The sequence below is a fragment of the Chaetura pelagica genome, unplaced genomic scaffold, assembly GCF_000747805.2.
Source record: "Chaetura pelagica isolate M959 unplaced genomic scaffold, ChaPel_1.0 scaffold123, whole genome shotgun sequence".
Lineage (NCBI taxonomy): Eukaryota > Metazoa > Chordata > Aves > Apodiformes > Apodidae > Chaetura > Chaetura pelagica.
The window spans coordinates 2,667,859-2,684,664 of NW_009953295.1; the positions used below are offsets into that span (position 1 = coordinate 2,667,859).

Below are 16,806 nucleotides of genomic sequence, written 5' to 3' on the forward strand. Positions count from 1 at the left end.
CAAGCACAGGTTGCAGTTGTTGGTTGCTGCTCCACAGCCATTTCAATTGGCATGTAAACTTCTTTCCAATTACATCCGAAATACCCCTTTCATAAATTCACCAGAATAGTCTCTTTAATGACCATCTGAGGTTCTTTTGTGCACTGATTCTGCAAAGAGTCTTAGCAGGTTTGTTAAAAGCAGACATATTCTTGCATTCTCTCCAGAGGTCTTAATGAAATAGCGCTCAAAGGAACAGTCTGAACTTCAACATGGCTTTCCATGTGGAGGGGCTGGTGGCCATAGTTGTATTCTACCTGGCTATCCTGGCAGTTGGAATATGGGCTGCTTGGAAAACCAAGAACACCGGCAGCGAGGGAGATCGCAGCGAGGCTATTATCGTCGGTGGAAGAGACATTGGCTTGCTAGTTGGTGGATTTACAATGACTGGTAAGTAAAAAAAAACCCACAAAACCTTTTCCTTTTCTTCTCTGATCAGCCTATAACTTGCCAGTTTTCCATCTGAATGAAGAAGTGTAATCTGCATGTTGAATAAGGGAAAATGGAGAAAATCTTTATATTCTTTTTCCAGTTGCTGCTCACATTGTTTATTGAAGAGCCTAATGTAGCACCTATATAAAAACAACAAATATGTTAAAATTGTACAGAAGGAATAAGTTATATATCTTACACATTGCTTTCATATTCATCTGTAGATCAGATCTGCTTGGGACAGAAGTATGGAATTTCTATAGATTAATACAAAATCCAGTTTTAAAATAACTGTTACTGTGAAATCCATCCAAACTGATGAGTTATTTTGTTTAATCTGAGGACAAAGTTTATATGCAAAAAGATGCGTCTGCTCAGCATCAATTCAAATAAGTTTCTAAAAGAAAATCAGCATAAATTCAAACTTGTAATTCCACTGATTTCAGCAAACTTACTTTGTGTATTCTTTCAGATTCTTTTACAGCAGCTTCATAAAATAAAACATTACTGGGAGTAGTAGTATCCATAGGAAAAGCCTGGGTGAGTGAAGAGTTCTTCACTAATTTTGTAAGCAGTGCTGTATGACTCCCAGAGACAGTCAAACCAGGTGTCTTATTTGGGTACACAGGATATTCACAATATGGTCCAAAATCTCAAGTCTCAAAAGCTAGCATATGGAATCAGATCAAAAGTTCATTGCAAGAAGAGTGAATTGGTCCATCATTTTTACTTAAGCAATTTCAATTTTAAGCATGCTTTAATTTACTTATTTATTTATAAAAGAAATATTTAAAAATGCATTTATTCTAAATCCTATTCAGGCAGAATCCTCTCGATTGCCAAATTTGATTTATCAGATTGTATTTATATTTTGCTGTTACTGCCCTATTTGGGTTTCACAATTACCTAATAAGGAAGAAGCACATAAAAAGTTGAGCCAAAATTCTGTGTTCTTGAATCAAGAGAAATTTCCATCTCCTTACAGGGACATTTGCTCATTCAAAATTCTTGGATATTGAGCAAAGAATGTTTGTAAAATCAATAAAGTTTTAATATAGGCAGATGTTCTTCTTTTCCTACTTTGCTATAATTTACTGTATCATGTATCCACTGGCTACTGAAGCATTGGATGTGACAAGATTCTGCTCACTGAAAGAGCTAGTTTGACTGCGTTCTGCTGAATGAAACATTTTCAAGTGCACTAAAACCAGAATATTTTGCAGAGATACTGCTTGTTACAAAACTGTAATAGTGGAGACTGATCAAGTCACTCCCTGCACAAATGGTTACGCCGAATAACTTTGCCTGTGGAAGAAGATACAAATCATGCTCTCCTTAATCCTATTTTACAGGAATATTTTTCGTAACAGCTGAAGCAGAGATGAGACTTGAACTGGAGCTTCCTATGTTGTAGGCAATTTCTATAACCACAACAATTCACACCCACGTTTGCACACCCTGTTTCACGCAAGTTCTAGAGATAGCGCCGCGTATCATCACTGCGCTAGAATATCAAGCTAATTGTGAAGACCTTGCACAGCTAAAATACTCATGGCTTTTATGCTATCCCACTTCACATGCTTTCTCACCTCTGCGTTCCACAGAAAGGCAATTGAAGCTTGAGATGGCAATTAAAGTGCACTTTCCATTTTGGGGAATGGCACATGAAGTTAGGTGTGGGCACAAGTCTACTGAGTCGGGAGTTGGTCCGGGTTTTGTCTTGATGAGGGTGTTTGGGATACTTAGTTTGTAAAGCCATAACAAAATAATTGTGAAAGTAAGCTGATCAAAATCCACAGTAATTTTTACTAAATGATCATATTATTCAAGGACGTTTGCTTCTTTAAAAATGCAGATTCTGCACCTCATAACTGTGCCTCCAGAGCTATATAGCTATTCCAACGTAGTCTGTATATTTTACAGTTTTAATCATATTTAAGCAACTAAAAATCAAAGCCTATCCTATAAAACAATAAAATTTTTAAGATCTCAAGAAAGGTTGTTGTTAATATGGACATTAAATACTGCAGGTTAGGGGATAAGGCCTAATTCTGTCTTTCTCACTTGGGATAACCACTATCTTCTTTCATGGATATTGGCTAAAAAAAAACTGTAGCAGATTATAGGGCTGCTTGGTGGGGAGGATGACAGAACTTATTCTACAAATTTAAAATCAAATTCAGAGCTTAAGCATTGTGACTTCGTAGTAATGGACTCAGGATTCCTGAGTAATTATAGTTCATTTTCTAAACGGCATTTCAAAGCCTTAAGGCTACTGCATTACCTGTGAATAATCGCTGTGGGCATATTTGGATGTATCCCGTGAGCCTGAAGAAGCAGCTGTATCAACTAGCTACTGAGATGCCTAAACACAAAGCCTGGTGAAGACTGAGTGCATCTGCGATTATCAAAATAGAAAGAGTCAGAACCTTGAATTGAGGATGGATCACAGGAACTCTCATTTAAACGAGCTAACATTGTACAACAGAAGACATGCCTTTAATTTGTGTATTATTTTTACAGTTATAGTTAAAATGTTGCATTAAATGAGAGCGTTCCTTAATTTGTGGATGAAATTCTTAAGAAGTGGTACCTGCGACAAACTTAAGTCTATTTCGATTTCAGTGATTCAGTTTAAACCCCAAGGAAATATTTGGGTTGACATAATCAAATGCTTGCAAACATGACCAAAAATCATAGTCTATGTATGTCATTTTTTCATTTTAGGTGGATGGAGATTCATATCTCTCCACAAGAAAAAAAATAAATATTACTAAATTCTATTGTGTTTTTTTTAATCCTTAGGTCAGGATTTTCATTTTACAGAACTTGATGTGATGATGCAATAATTTCAGAGGTTAGAAAAGGGATTATTCACAAAGAAGTGCCAAAAAAAAAATAATTCTAATATCTATCAGTCTATGTAAAGAACTCTGAGATTAATTTCTGTGTTCTTTGTATGGACTGGGAGTGGAATTGCTCTCAACATCCTCAGTATTTGTCTTGATAATTCTTTGGGTGCATGTTTTAAATGGATATTGATATTTGCTGCATTGTTTGGTCCTTCAGATGGCAAGCAAAGAGGGGATTAAAATAGATTACCACGAGTCTTTTCATAGACTATTAAATTTTCTATTCCTTTTGTTTGATTTAGAAAAAAGAAAGATTTTCACTAGAAGAGGTATTAAACTAACTTTAAATTGTGGCTCAGCAAACTGAGGGTCAGAAATTAATATCTAAGATTGAAATTCCATCCTATCATATCCCATTATTTCTTTTCTAATGTATTTACTGATGTCAGTGTACATGCTGACTAGTCGCTTGCCCCTTCAGAAAAAGCCATATAGCGCCTTCCTAGAGCTCTGGGGTCCTTGGCAGATGTTCCAAAGCAGTCACATGCACAGAAAAAATGATCAGCAGCTATTTTTTTAAATTTCCAATCCAGAAATTATGAAACAAAATTGAAAATAAGTGCTAAATCCTTTGTGCCACATAGACCTTTCTGTGGGGCACACTCTCTGTCCCCAGCCAGTGTAGACAAATGGCCCCTGTAACATCACACAGAAGGGAAGTGACTTACCTCCCTCCAGAAAAAACATAAGGGAGCTAGACATAGCATCCAGGTGCCCCTTGGAGAACACTTGGCACCTCTGTAGCAACCCCAGGCAAATAGATACTGGATGTTGAAGCCTCTTTGCACCACAACTGCAGCAATGCTGGACATCTGTTCTTGGCTATAGGATATTATTCCCCATCTGGAAGTGGGTATCGTTCATGCAGAATGCATGCTCATACTTTTCCCAAGGAAGGAGATAAATACAATTCCCTTTCTAAATACTTACTTTTGTTATTGTGTACAGGTCCTTACAAACTACTCTCTTAAGTCTATGCTGCTTGAGATACAATAGTCATCAAGCATCTCAGGTAGTCATGGGCTCAGCAGTTAACATTGCAATGTCTGGTTGGAGATCAGTGATGACATGTCCCTCAAGGGTCCATTACTGGACCAGGATTATTTAGCATATTTGCCAGTGACATGGACAGTGGAATTGAGTGCATCCTGAGCAAGTTTGATGATGACACCAAGCAGTGTGGTAGACATGCTGGAGGGAAGGGAGGCCATCAAGAGAGACCTTGACAGGCTTGAGAGGAGGGCCCATGCCAACCTCATGAAGTTCAGCAAGGCCAAGTGCAGAGTTTCACACCTGGGTTAGGGCAATCCCAAACATGGAAACAGGCTGGGTGGAGAAGGGGTTGAGAACATCCCCAAGGAAGAGGATTTGGGGGTGTTGGCTGATGAGAAGCTCAACATAAGCAGCCAAGTGTGCACTTGCAGCCCAGGAAGCCAACAGTGTCCTGGGACACACCATGAGAAGTGTGGCCAGAAGGTCAAGGGAGGTAAAGGAAGGTCTCCTCCTTTCTGGTGAGACTCCACCTTGAGTATTTTGTCCAGTTCTGGAGCCCCCAACACAAGGACATGGAGCTGTTGGAGCAAGGACAGAGTAGGGCCATGAAAATGATCAGAGGGCTGGAGCACCTCTCCTACAAAGACAGGCTGAGAGAGTTGAGGTTGTTCAGCCTGGAAAAGAGGAAGTCTCTGCAGAGACCTTAGAGCGGCTTTCCAGTACCTGAAGGGGCTAAAGGAAAGCTGGAGAGGGACTTTTCACAAGGATGTATAGTGATAGGATAAGGGGGAATGGCTTTAAACTAAAAGGAGGTAAATTAAGAATAGACATTAGGAGGAAATTCCTCACTATAAGGGTGGTGACACACTGAAACAAATTGTGCAGAGAAGCCGTGGAGGTCCCATCCCTGGAGACATTCCAGGTCAGGCTTGATGGGGCTTTGAGCAGCCTGATCTAGTGAAAAAGGTCCCTGTGCACTGCAGGGGACACTAGTTTAGATGTCCTTTAAAGGTCCCTTCCAACCCCCCCCCACATTCTATGATTGTATGATTCTCGAACTCTGATACCGAAGTATCGCATTCCCGCCTATGTGTAGATTCTGTATCCTTGCTCTTCCCATCAAGGATCAGTGTTCATTCATATTCTCCATGTGGTCCTACAGGGCCATCACTTGCCCCTTGTCTTTTATCTATAGCAATCAGTAGATCTCAATACCCAGAAGTCTACCAATCACAGGCTTCCTTGGGTCATTTCTTTTGTTACAGATTTTCTCTGCTTTTACATCCTTAATACAAACCATTATATTATTTGCAACAGCATAATCGTCCATTCCTGTGTTTTAAAATGCTGAAGGGGGGACAATTGTAATGATCTGATTGCCAGAGATCTTTGGATCTAAATCCATGCTTTAATTTAGGATTGAGTTAAAAAAAAAAGTACTCTCTGGTAGTAATTGAGACATGGCACAGGTAAGTGGATAAAAGTGGTCATTTAGATTTTAATGAAATTTCTTTACAAAATTTAATTAAATTTTCTTCATTTCTGTGTTGGAGATTTTCTGTCAAACATACTGTAGGTCCCAAGTTCTCAAATGAAACTTACCTTCAAGGAAGAGAATCAATTCACCAAGGATCTGATATTATTATATTAAAAATACTGATGGTATTTAGGAAGATAAAATCAGAAATAGTATAGATACCACAATTCACTTCTGGAATATGTCTTCAGGGAGCAGAAAAACAAATGAGTCAAAGTTTTGAACTTAAGTAGCAACACTGAGCTACCACAGCCCTACATGGAAATATGACATTTCAGGACATCAGAGTTTACTAAAAGTGCTTGGTGTAGCCACAACTTAAAATGTAACAAGGTTTTAAGGGCCATTTTTTTCATGAAGGCCCTAGTAAATGCATTAAACTCTTGTCTAATTCGAATATTTTGAGTTTTCCCAGCTGGGATGACTTTAACAATATCTATTTATTGTACTTCTTTGGATCCTTCCTTACATCTCTTTTTCATTTGGACTAGTGCAAAAAATATTATAGTAGTTAACATGTTGATGTGCTTCCTTCATTGTAAACAAGTAGTGGGGACTCAGCCCTCACATCTTCACTGACTATACAAATGCTTTGACAGTTTGATGATTGTCTCAGTCCATCTGACTTCTTTTTTCATATGCTTAGGTTGTAAGTTTCTGTAATTAGGACTAACTTTTATAGAAGGAGGCCATGTCTGGCACTTGTACAGTACCTGCGATATAAAGTAGCAAAATTACGTGATGACGTTTTCATTCCATGACATGGGAGGTTTTCTTTCTTTGTGCACATTAAAGACTTTTCCTCCCCTTCTTTTGCAGCCACATGGGTTGGAGGAGGTTACATCAATGGGACAGCTGAGGCTGTGTATGTCCCAGGCTATGGTCTAGCTTGGGCTCAGGCACCTATCGGATATTCCCTTAGTCTGGTTTTAGGTAAGTGAAAAACTAAAGCTAATATTCTCTTATTTTAAATACTTGTGATGAAGAGTCCAGAATTTGAAATGAAAGAACTAGTGTCTGATAAAAAGATACTGAGGTAAACTGGATCCCTTCTGCTGATAATTTTGGCTGTTAAAAAGAAAAACAGAAAATCATTATAAATACTGTGATATCTCAAGTCTCCTGAGTGTCTTGGGAAGACCTATTTGATTATCACAACCATAGTGATCTATGGAGGTCACAATAAGGAAGATTTTTTTTTTAGTTTTGTTTTCTTTTTTTAATTATATGTACTAAGTTTTATATATTCAGGTTTTCTTTAAGTACCTATATGATCTGGAAGATGATAATATCAGGGCCTCTATAAATTTTGGCATTAAAGAATGAGAAATAGCCTTTCAGGTTCCAGAAATACTTGTGCATTGCAGATCTTTACCAAGAGTCCAAATAACTTAGATGTCTATTTTTTTTGTAGGAAATCTGTAGTAGAATCTTTCCTTAAAATTGGACCAAGCATCTTCTTAAATGTGGTACAAAACTCCAAATCACAAGTCAAAATGCAAATACACATTCCTGCCATATGCAGGGCTAGGGTGTAAAATACAGACGTTACAATTTTAATGGTGTGGTCTCTAATTCCTGAAATGTAGTCTCAGAACTTCCTTGCCTTTATTAAAAATAATAGCAACAAAAAAATTACCATATCTCAACAACATGGAACAGCTCACAATAAAAGTATTGTCTTGTGAACTGTGATGAATACACCACAAAGCTGTCAATGGCATCCTCTCAGTTTGTGAACAGATCAGGTTCCTGAGGCAACAAAAAAGACACTGTGTTTTTCATCTTTCATTAGTGTGACTGGTGTATTAGCCTGGTGTATTAGACCTCTCAGTCTATTTTAAGTCTTTCCTCACGTTCCCCCCACCTAGTCTGTCTCTTTGTTTCCTTTAATTGCTTATCTAGGTCTTCTTGCCCCTTTTTATTTCTTCCTGTACAGCTTGTTTTCCCTCCCAACTCTTTTTTCCCCTTTGAAATGTTTTCCTATGGCCTGTCCTGGTTCTCCTGTCTTCAAAACATCCCTATTGTAGATGCTCCTCTCTGGAAAGTGCAGACCAGCCCCAGTTCCAGTAGTAGTTCCCATCCATGAGGGCAGCTCTATGTCCTGTAAGGAAAACAGTAACAGTAGATGTCTGCCTGGAGATCAGTTGATGTCATTATGAGGTCATTGTTGTCATTAAGCAGCCATTAGGAGCACAGTCATAAGCATCTTCCTGACTCAGCCTCTGTAGAATTGTCACAAATTACTCATAGACCAGAAGGGGTTGAGTTGGCCTCTCCCCTCATTTCCAGCTGTTTTTATAGATCCAGACTTTCAAATGAAATTTTGAATTTATTAATTCTTTAGAAATTATAATGGCCACTGCAGAGAAAATAAGTCTGTACCATGTGATCATACAGTCTCTGCAGAGCACAAAGAGGAAAGCATTCATGTAGGTGTGATCTGTACATTTGTACATGGGGGGAGGAGCTGGTTATTCGTCTAAAGAAAAAAAAAAGAGAACTATAAATACAAGCCTAGAAGAAATATTGCTTCAGATTGGAAGGATTTAGGATGTAATCTCACTGTTATTTCAATGTTGTGCTTCACACTGCTTTTCCTAATATTTCAGAATATTTGTCTTTAAAGGTTAGAATATCCCCTGTTTCCTTTGATAGATGTTTGAACAATGTGGAGAATGGCCCAGCTTCTCCCCCCACATAAGGCTAAATAAATAGATGATAATACTAGTGACTCTTCTTTTAGTTGTCTTTTGCAATGATGACATAATAAGCAGACGAGGAACAGGACCCATGACCAATCCAAGAATAGTAAAAATATGCTGGAGGGTTTCTGCATCTGAACATCGTGCCTAAAGACATCATTAACATAAGTGTTATAAATAAATTGTGATTGGTAACCCAGTAACTTCTGTTCATGGAACTTAATGAAATGAAGAAATTTGAGCAATATAAGGCATTACATAGAAAAGTGGAAAATCTGTAAAATACTATGAATGCGTTACCTATCTTGTGATGAAGAACCTAACTAAGGGTTGTCAAACACTGTACAGCAGAATTTATATGGAACTGACTGGGTTTCCAGTTTTTCTGTGGTAGTTTATACCTTGCATTTCAGCAGTTTTACTTGGGTAGAAGTCTCCTTAGTTATAGTCACGTGCAGGTCTCAACTACACAGGTTTCCATAAGTGGTCTCTTTTAACTTTCCTGAAATACGTTCTTTTCTTTCCCTGGGCAGAAAGAATTTGGGGACTGTACATTAGAAAAGTGAGACCTTTGCTCATTCAGGTGCAAATCCAGCCCATATGCTACCCACATAGAGCAGAATTGTGATACATCAAAATTCTTTAACATGCTTAAGTGAAATAAGTGTATGACAAATGTTCAAGGAGCCTGACACCTGCAAAGCCAAAGAAGCATGTGACCTACCCTGCAGGTGTCATAAGGTTGATTTAAGTATACGTAATAAACCTGAATTGTCCTGAAAGAATCAGACTTGCTGTGTGTGCACTGAACCGTGTGAATTCATATTTCTGATCCAGGCATCCCAGACAGGGTGTTTTAGAGTAGGACCGTGTGAAAATTCATGCTGAATTCTGCTCTAAGAATGAACAGGATTAGGTAGAAAACTCATTCCCCTAGGCTGATCCAAAGTTAGACAAAAAACTGACAGCCTCCATAATGGCAGATTAAGTAAAAGGAACCAGACAAAATAATACAAACTTATTCTTTATTATTGTACCATAGCTACTAATGGTGTGGATGTTTATGTAATTCTGTAGACAGAAGTAAAGTAAGAGTTGTTAAAGATATTTTAACTGTATTTATTTCTTAAAGAAACCAAAACCAAACAGTAATACTTATATTTTTGTACCCTTAACTGACAACCATTGCCCTTAATGGCAATGCATTTCTCCACTGCAGCTGGTATCTTACACTACTGTTCTTTGTAGGTGGCCTTTTCTTTGCAAAACCCATGCGATCCAAAGGCTACGTGACAATGCTAGACCCTTTCCAGCAGCTTTATGGAAAAAGGATGGGAGGGCTGCTGTTTATTCCAGCTTTAATGGGAGAAATGTTCTGGGCTGCTGCCATCTTCTCTGCCTTAGGTAAGGAATAAGCAGTATATACCTTAATTTGTCACAGGTGGAAAAGATTAAGAAAATCAGAAACACATTACATTTCTGGCTTCAAATGGTAACTATCCTGGGCAAATGGTTCATAGTATGACAGCTCTCAGACCCATGCTAACTTCTAATTAAACCAGGTAATGGCTTATTATTTTGTTAACGGAAAGACACACAGAGTGTCTGTTTATTTTGGGGTATCTTTAAGTTGTCCCTTTTCAAAGAACATGGAAAGGTTTAGCAGAAAATTTCCTGTAATTGTGAGGGTGACATGAGTGATTACAAGTGTCCCTTTTATGTCTAGGCTGACCCAAGCTTCACTGAGATCAGAGAAGCAAGTCAAATTTTCCCTTAAAGGTACGAAAGATTATTGCCAATAGATCTAAACAAAAGAACCCTTTACATAAAGGAGATCTACCTATATAGAACTTCCCATAGCACAAATAATAGAAGCAAAACAGATGCTGATCAATAAATTCAAGTATTACTCAATTCTAAATGGTTTTCTACACAACAAAATAAAGAAAACACTTAGGATTCAAGGAAGGATTCAGAGTATTAATGGAACTCTGACTCAATATGAAATCACCTAACTACTCTTCCAGTCCTGACAAAAAATCAGTTTCCAGGGTTTTTAATTATATTTCAGGCTTGAATTTAGCAATCCCTTCAAGAACTGAGAAAGCCCTTGAGTTGAAGCACCAGTAGTTGACTTTTACAGGCTAATCATGCTCATAGTGCACATGCGTGTGGTAATGCTTTCTAGCACAAGGTATTTTAAAAAGAAAACAAACTTGGAAGGTACTCTCCAACTGTGCTCTGATGAACTGCGAAGCAATGGGGAGCTTGTTTACCACAATTTAATCACAAAACCCTTAAGGGACTAAGAACAAACTACATGCTGAGGTGATAGGAATTGAATAACTTGAAGAACACTCTTGAGTATTTGGAATATACTTTCTTCTTGATTGAGAACAAGCTAATCTATGATATTTAAAAGCAAATGGTATGAATACCTTTCTAGTAGGTTCTAGTAGGTTTATATCAAGAGCTGGTAGTTGAAGACTGTCAGTGACTAGAAAGGTCACTAAGGCTTTGATTTTAACTATTCTCTGAATAACCTGGTTATATTACACCTCCTAACTTGCACATCTGTTATCACTGATGAATGTTTAAATCCAATACTCTTCACTTCTTGATTTTCCTCAAAATTTCTTACTTGGCAGGGAAAGACAGGGCTTCCAGCTTATGAAAGTGATCTGAGCTTGTCATTCTTAAGCACATGAACTTTGAAGGCTTCGAAGGACAACAGGAAGCCACCTGGCAGCTCCCAGCATCTCTTACATACCACATATCCCTTTGTGTTCTACTGCCAGAGCTTTTCCACCTATGTGGTCAAGAACATCCATCTGCAATACTTGTAAGGACTGAAAGTTACTGCAGTGTTTGTAATTTAAATTATCCTAAATAGAAGGAGAGGAATTTAATTTAAAACATGGATTTTAAACACTGCAATCACTTGAAATAGCTAATACATCTAAGGAAGGTGCTCTATTGGGTCTGTTACCTAAAAACAAGGAAGAACTAATTAGAGATGTGAAAGCTGGAGGCAGACTTGGCTGCGGTGTTCATGAGATGGTGGAGTCCAGGGTCTTGAGAGGAGAGACCAAGGCAAAAATAAAGACAACAACAACTGACTTCAGGAGAGTAGAGTATGGCCTCTCCAAGGATCTGCTTGGAGGAATCCCATGGGAGGCAGCCCTGTAGAGGAATCCAGAGAGCTGGTTGGTATTCAGGGGTCACCTCCAAGCTCGAGAACAGTCCAGCTTGACAACCAGGAAAACAAGTAAAGCTGGCAGGAGACCTGCATGGATGAAAAAAGATCTCCTGACTAGTCTCAGAAACAAAAAGGAAGCATTCAAGAGATGGAAGCAGAGACAGGTGACCTGGAAGGAGTACAGATACATTGTCCAAGCATGCAGAGATTAGTTTTAAAAGGTCCATCTGGATTTGAATCTGGCCAGGAAGGACAGCAGGAAGAGCTTTCATGATAAATACATAAAGTAGAACAATTTGGACTGCTGTTGAATGGGACAGGGGACCTGGTGGCAAAGGATATCAAAAAAAGTGAAGTACTCAGTGCCTTCCCTGCTTCATTCTTTGCTGGTGAGACCAGCCTTCAGGAATCCTAGGACCCTGAGAACCCTAGGAAAGCATGCTAGAGGAGGAGCCATCCTTGCAGATACTCAAGACCTGACTGAACATGATCCTGAGCAACCTTCTCCAGTTGACACTGCTTGAGTAGGGACTCGGACTAGACAGTTTCTAGGAATGCCTTTCAGTCTCAGCAAGTCTTCAATTCTTTGAGCTGTTATGTGAAGACTGACTGGTCAGCTCAATGTTGTGGTTTGTTTTCTACAAATGAAATCTGCTCAGGGACACTTGGAAAAATTCTTGGGTTGTGGGTCAACAATGGGGCTGGATTCTCCAGCTTTGCAAAGAAACCCACTTTCATCCCATGTAAATAATTCAAAGGTACTTTAGAAGAGTCAGTGGACAATTGTCTCTCTAGCTGACGCTTTCTCTACCATTCCTTCCTTGGTTGAAGTGGGCTACCTCAGAGCATAAGTGAGGTACAAAGAGTGATATGTTGCAGCAGACCACCCATAGGCCCAGCCTCTGCTGCAGTGATGCACTTGATCCCATGCAGCTGCAACTCACACAGGGAGGCTTCAGCTGTCTGTGCATGGCTGCTTTTCCCCAGATAGAACAAGAGAGTGTAGTCCTTCCAGAGCTTGAGCTATGTAAGGAAAGGCTGTTGGGACCCTCCTCTCCTCCATTTCATCAGAATATGCGAAATAAAAAATGTTAAAACTTTGACCAGCAGGACCCTTTCTTTCCCCACTCACTTCAAAGTTGCAGAAGGTATGTGCAGAAGATAGAGGGGGAATATCTTCATGCTTGTTGATAAGTGTCAGACCAGCACTTGTATATGGAACTTAACACAGGTGAGCCATCTCATCAGACATACTGTGACAGATGCTAACACACAGTGCTTTGTTTTTCCCAACAGGTGCCACTATAAGTGTGATCATTGACATTAATGTCAACCTTTCAGTCATTATTTCTGCCCTGATTGCAACTATGTACACGCTTGTGGGTGGGCTTTATTCTGTGGCTTACACAGATGTAGTTCAGCTCTTCTGCATCTTCCTGGGGCTGGTAAGTTTGACTTCTTTTCTCTTCTTTGTTGAGAATTTTGCCCTGAGCATTATGATGATTACTGAGACCTATTGTTGACCTCCATGTTTGGAACTATGTCTTCACTGAAAGCATGTCAAAGGATATTCCAGATATTCCAGGTATTCTCCAGATATTCCAGATTCTGTATTGACATCAGTGTACAACCTGTGCTTTGACAATAAGGCTGACCGAGAGGCCCAAATCTTTGGCTTTTTTCCAACTAGTTTGATAGTGCAAACTCTCACATAATTTTCCTACTGAGTACATCTGTATCTCAGGAGAGGACTGGACCTGACTCACAGAATCACAGGACCTGTAGAGGTCATCTAGTCCAACAGCCCCACTAAAGAAGGCTCACCTAGAGCACATTACTCAGGACTGCATCCAGGCAGATTTTGAACGTCTCCAGAGAAGGAGACTCCACAACCTCCATGGGCAGCCTGGAGGCTTTTTTCCAGTGTTTTGTCACCCTTGCAGTAAAGATTTTCCTCCTTCTCTCTCTGTCCATAGGACTGTGGCACAGGCACTGGATGGAGGCATCAGAAGTAGGAATCAGTCAGTAGAGCAGTCCAGAAACCTTGGTATTGGACCAGCAGAGATGCTTACTCACCTTCTTCTCTTTCCTGTAGCTGTCACCCAGTCATGCATCTTAGTTAACCTCCTGCTTTAAATCACTTTCTTGAATTTTCTCTCATTTTCCTCCATTATCCTTGGAGACCCTAGCGTAGGAAGACTCACCAGGTGACCTTGTGTTTGAATACAGTGATATGAATGTCCCTTCATCAGCTATCAGTGATATGCTAGTGAGTAGCCTTTTGTTTTAACTTCATGGTCATAGATGGTCACAGGTGTCCAGAGATCTGAGACAGGCTGAAATAAATGGGGTGGCTCAAGGTGAAGGAACTGAATGGCACCTCAGGGACCCAGACTTGTTTCTCACTTTCAGCAGAGATCTTGTGCAGCTCTAGGGAAATTGCTTCAGCAAAAGCTCACACGTGGTCACTAACCAGTCCTGTGTGTGTCCTTGCTCTGTGGCATCCTACTGTGAGGCCTGTGGCCTTATTTGCTGAAGTGCTAAGCATTCCCTGTTGTAACTGACTTCATTAAAATGGTGCTAAATACCCTGAAAAAGTAAATCCAATTTCCAACTGGCCATCTCAAATGAGAAGTTATTCCAGATCTTCTCTAATACCTTTCCTCTTCACCTACACAGTGGGGAAAGTACTCTCCTTCCCTAACATGCACATTGATATTTTTGGCCCATTCCATTTTTACAGATGGGGTGCATTACAGGAATTCTCAAAATTTTAGGTAAATCAAAATAAATAAATGCTTTTCAAATGGGAACAACTCATGCACTGCTGAAGACCCCAATCCCGTGGGAGTAACAACATGTAAACCAGTGTTAAAGGCAGCATGAACTTGATAGCAAGGGGGAAGCAAATGAAGGTTTTATAGCAGTGTTCTAAATATTTGAATCCATAGCTTTAAGTGTGTGGGGGGTTTTTAATTCATCTTGGGCTTTTAATGTAATTTCTCATTTAAAATAAACAGCAGTAATGTCATGTAGAATGAACCATATTCGTAACCTGAAGAGTCATCATCAATGGGGTGGAAGACTCAGATACCCTCTAAATGATCATGCTGTAGGTGAAGCAATTTTAGATGAGATGAAACACTTTCACAGTAGGTGTCACAGCAGAAGTTGTCACAGGCTCAGGCATTGCAGCTTCCCCATCCAGGCTCTGGAGCAGTTTGTTTTCCCACAGGCACAGAGCTTTACTACTCATTCCTCTAATGTCTGTTCCTCTCCTGCTCCTTACCCAAGAGGAGGTGGTTGTTGTAGTCACTTCTAATTCCTTGATTCAGCCAGGGTTACTCCTTAGGCATCCCTCTACCCCTTCTACCCCTGCCACTCCACATCCTTCTCTGGTTTTCTCCTTAAAATCCCATGTAGTTGCCCTCTACCTCTCCATTGTACTTTGCCTACATCTGCAATTCTCAGCTTTGTCTTTATCTTAACCAAAGAGTCCTTCCCTGATCCTGCACTGTATCTGCACTATTTATGGACTCTTAATCTCAGCTGTATTATTAATTCTCCATCCTAAATTCTTTGCCACCATGTAGAAGCCCTTTTTTCTGGTTGCCAATGGCATGAGATCCAGGTCCTTCTAGTTACCTGCTACTTCTGCCCATGCCAAATAGTACTTTCTCAGATAGTTCCCAGGAACAGTTGAGGGCTGTCCTTTTTGACAGAGAAAGGAATCTAGGTGTATGGATGTAAACCATGACATGTCAGTGAACTGCAGGGCCAGAGAAAGCATGTTGACTTGTTTTATTTAATAATATGGAGGTAATCCTTGACACCACAAAGACTTCAGTTACTGCCAGGTACTGGAATGGATTACAAAACTTGACAATGCATTTGCAATGCAGTTTCTGTTAAATCCTGGGCTGTGGCATGCAGGCTGCAGGTGGACCTTTAGAAATTTACCCTACTGAAAATCTCAGCTGAGTATGGGCAGCACACTGCTCTTCAGAAGCTCAGAGCTCAAACATGTTTGACATTTGAGATTCACAAATGAGACTTAAAAAATCCATTTGACATCCTTGTTTCCTAATGATTTCTCAAAAAAAGAGGAGTATTAATATCCACTAATTTTGACAATGTTTATTTTTCCCTCAAAATACCTAGGAGGCAGTTGAAACATTTTGGTGATCTTTCCCAGAAAAACCCAAGCAGACAGCGAGAAAAGAATCTTTCTGCCTAAGTGCTTAAATTGGCAAAGTTTAATATGTAACTGAGAACAGAATAATATGGTATATGATGAACAACCTGAATAAAAGGCAGTGCAGCAAAACAGCAGTAATTCATATAATTTTCACACATTATTGCCATAGTTGTACAAAAAATAGGGGAAAATGTTTGATTTCTCCCCTCCTTGCTCCTGTTACCCTATACACTTAAGTGTGATCAGTTGGATTATAGTTATCTTTGTGTTTTGGGTATGATTGGAGCCTTAACAATGATTCTTGCAATGGTCTACTCCACATGGTTTTCATCTCAGTAGGAGCTACTGAGGTCCTTATAGAGAGTTAGTGAGTTACATCATTACAAAATGAGTTAGCACAAGAAGTCAGTTGGAGAAAGAAATTAATCTTCTGGCCAAAACTGTCTGTAGGAAGGGTTTTTGAATCAAGAGACTGAAAAGAGTCAAGAGTCCAGAGTGAAATTGCCCTCAAGGTAGAAGAGTGCCGTAACACTGGGTAACTGGGTGTTCTGGAGCAGTAGAGCTGTGGATTCAATGACAGCACCCTTCTCTTGCCATGATACACTTCTGTGTTGCATTATCAATAAATTCCCAACCTTTCAGATGTGTTTGTGGTGTTTCATGCCTGGACACTTGCAGATCCTGATGCTATTGCACACAAATTTATGGGTTGATGTTTCTTTACAGTGTGGCCTGGGAAAGGCTGTGAATAATGTAGGTGGAGTTTAAGGAAAATAAAATGAAGATGTATA

The 16,806-nt window shown here is 39.5% G+C and overlaps 1 protein-coding gene across 1 annotated transcript in view; it reads left to right on the forward strand.

Moving 5' to 3' along the window:
- Positions 1-251: 251 nt before the first annotated feature.
- The window catches only part of SLC5A7 (solute carrier family 5 (sodium/choline cotransporter), member 7), a 21,552-nt gene continuing 4,997 nt past the window's right edge, over positions 252-16,806 (forward strand). Inside the window, exons 1-4 of the mRNA XM_009997896.1 lie at positions 252-429; positions 6,733-6,846; positions 9,867-10,022; positions 13,114-13,262. Coding sequence (XP_009996198.1) covers positions 252-429; positions 6,733-6,846; positions 9,867-10,022; positions 13,114-13,262 — 597 coding nt within the window. The remainder of the gene's footprint in view (positions 430-6,732; positions 6,847-9,866; positions 10,023-13,113; positions 13,263-16,806) is intronic.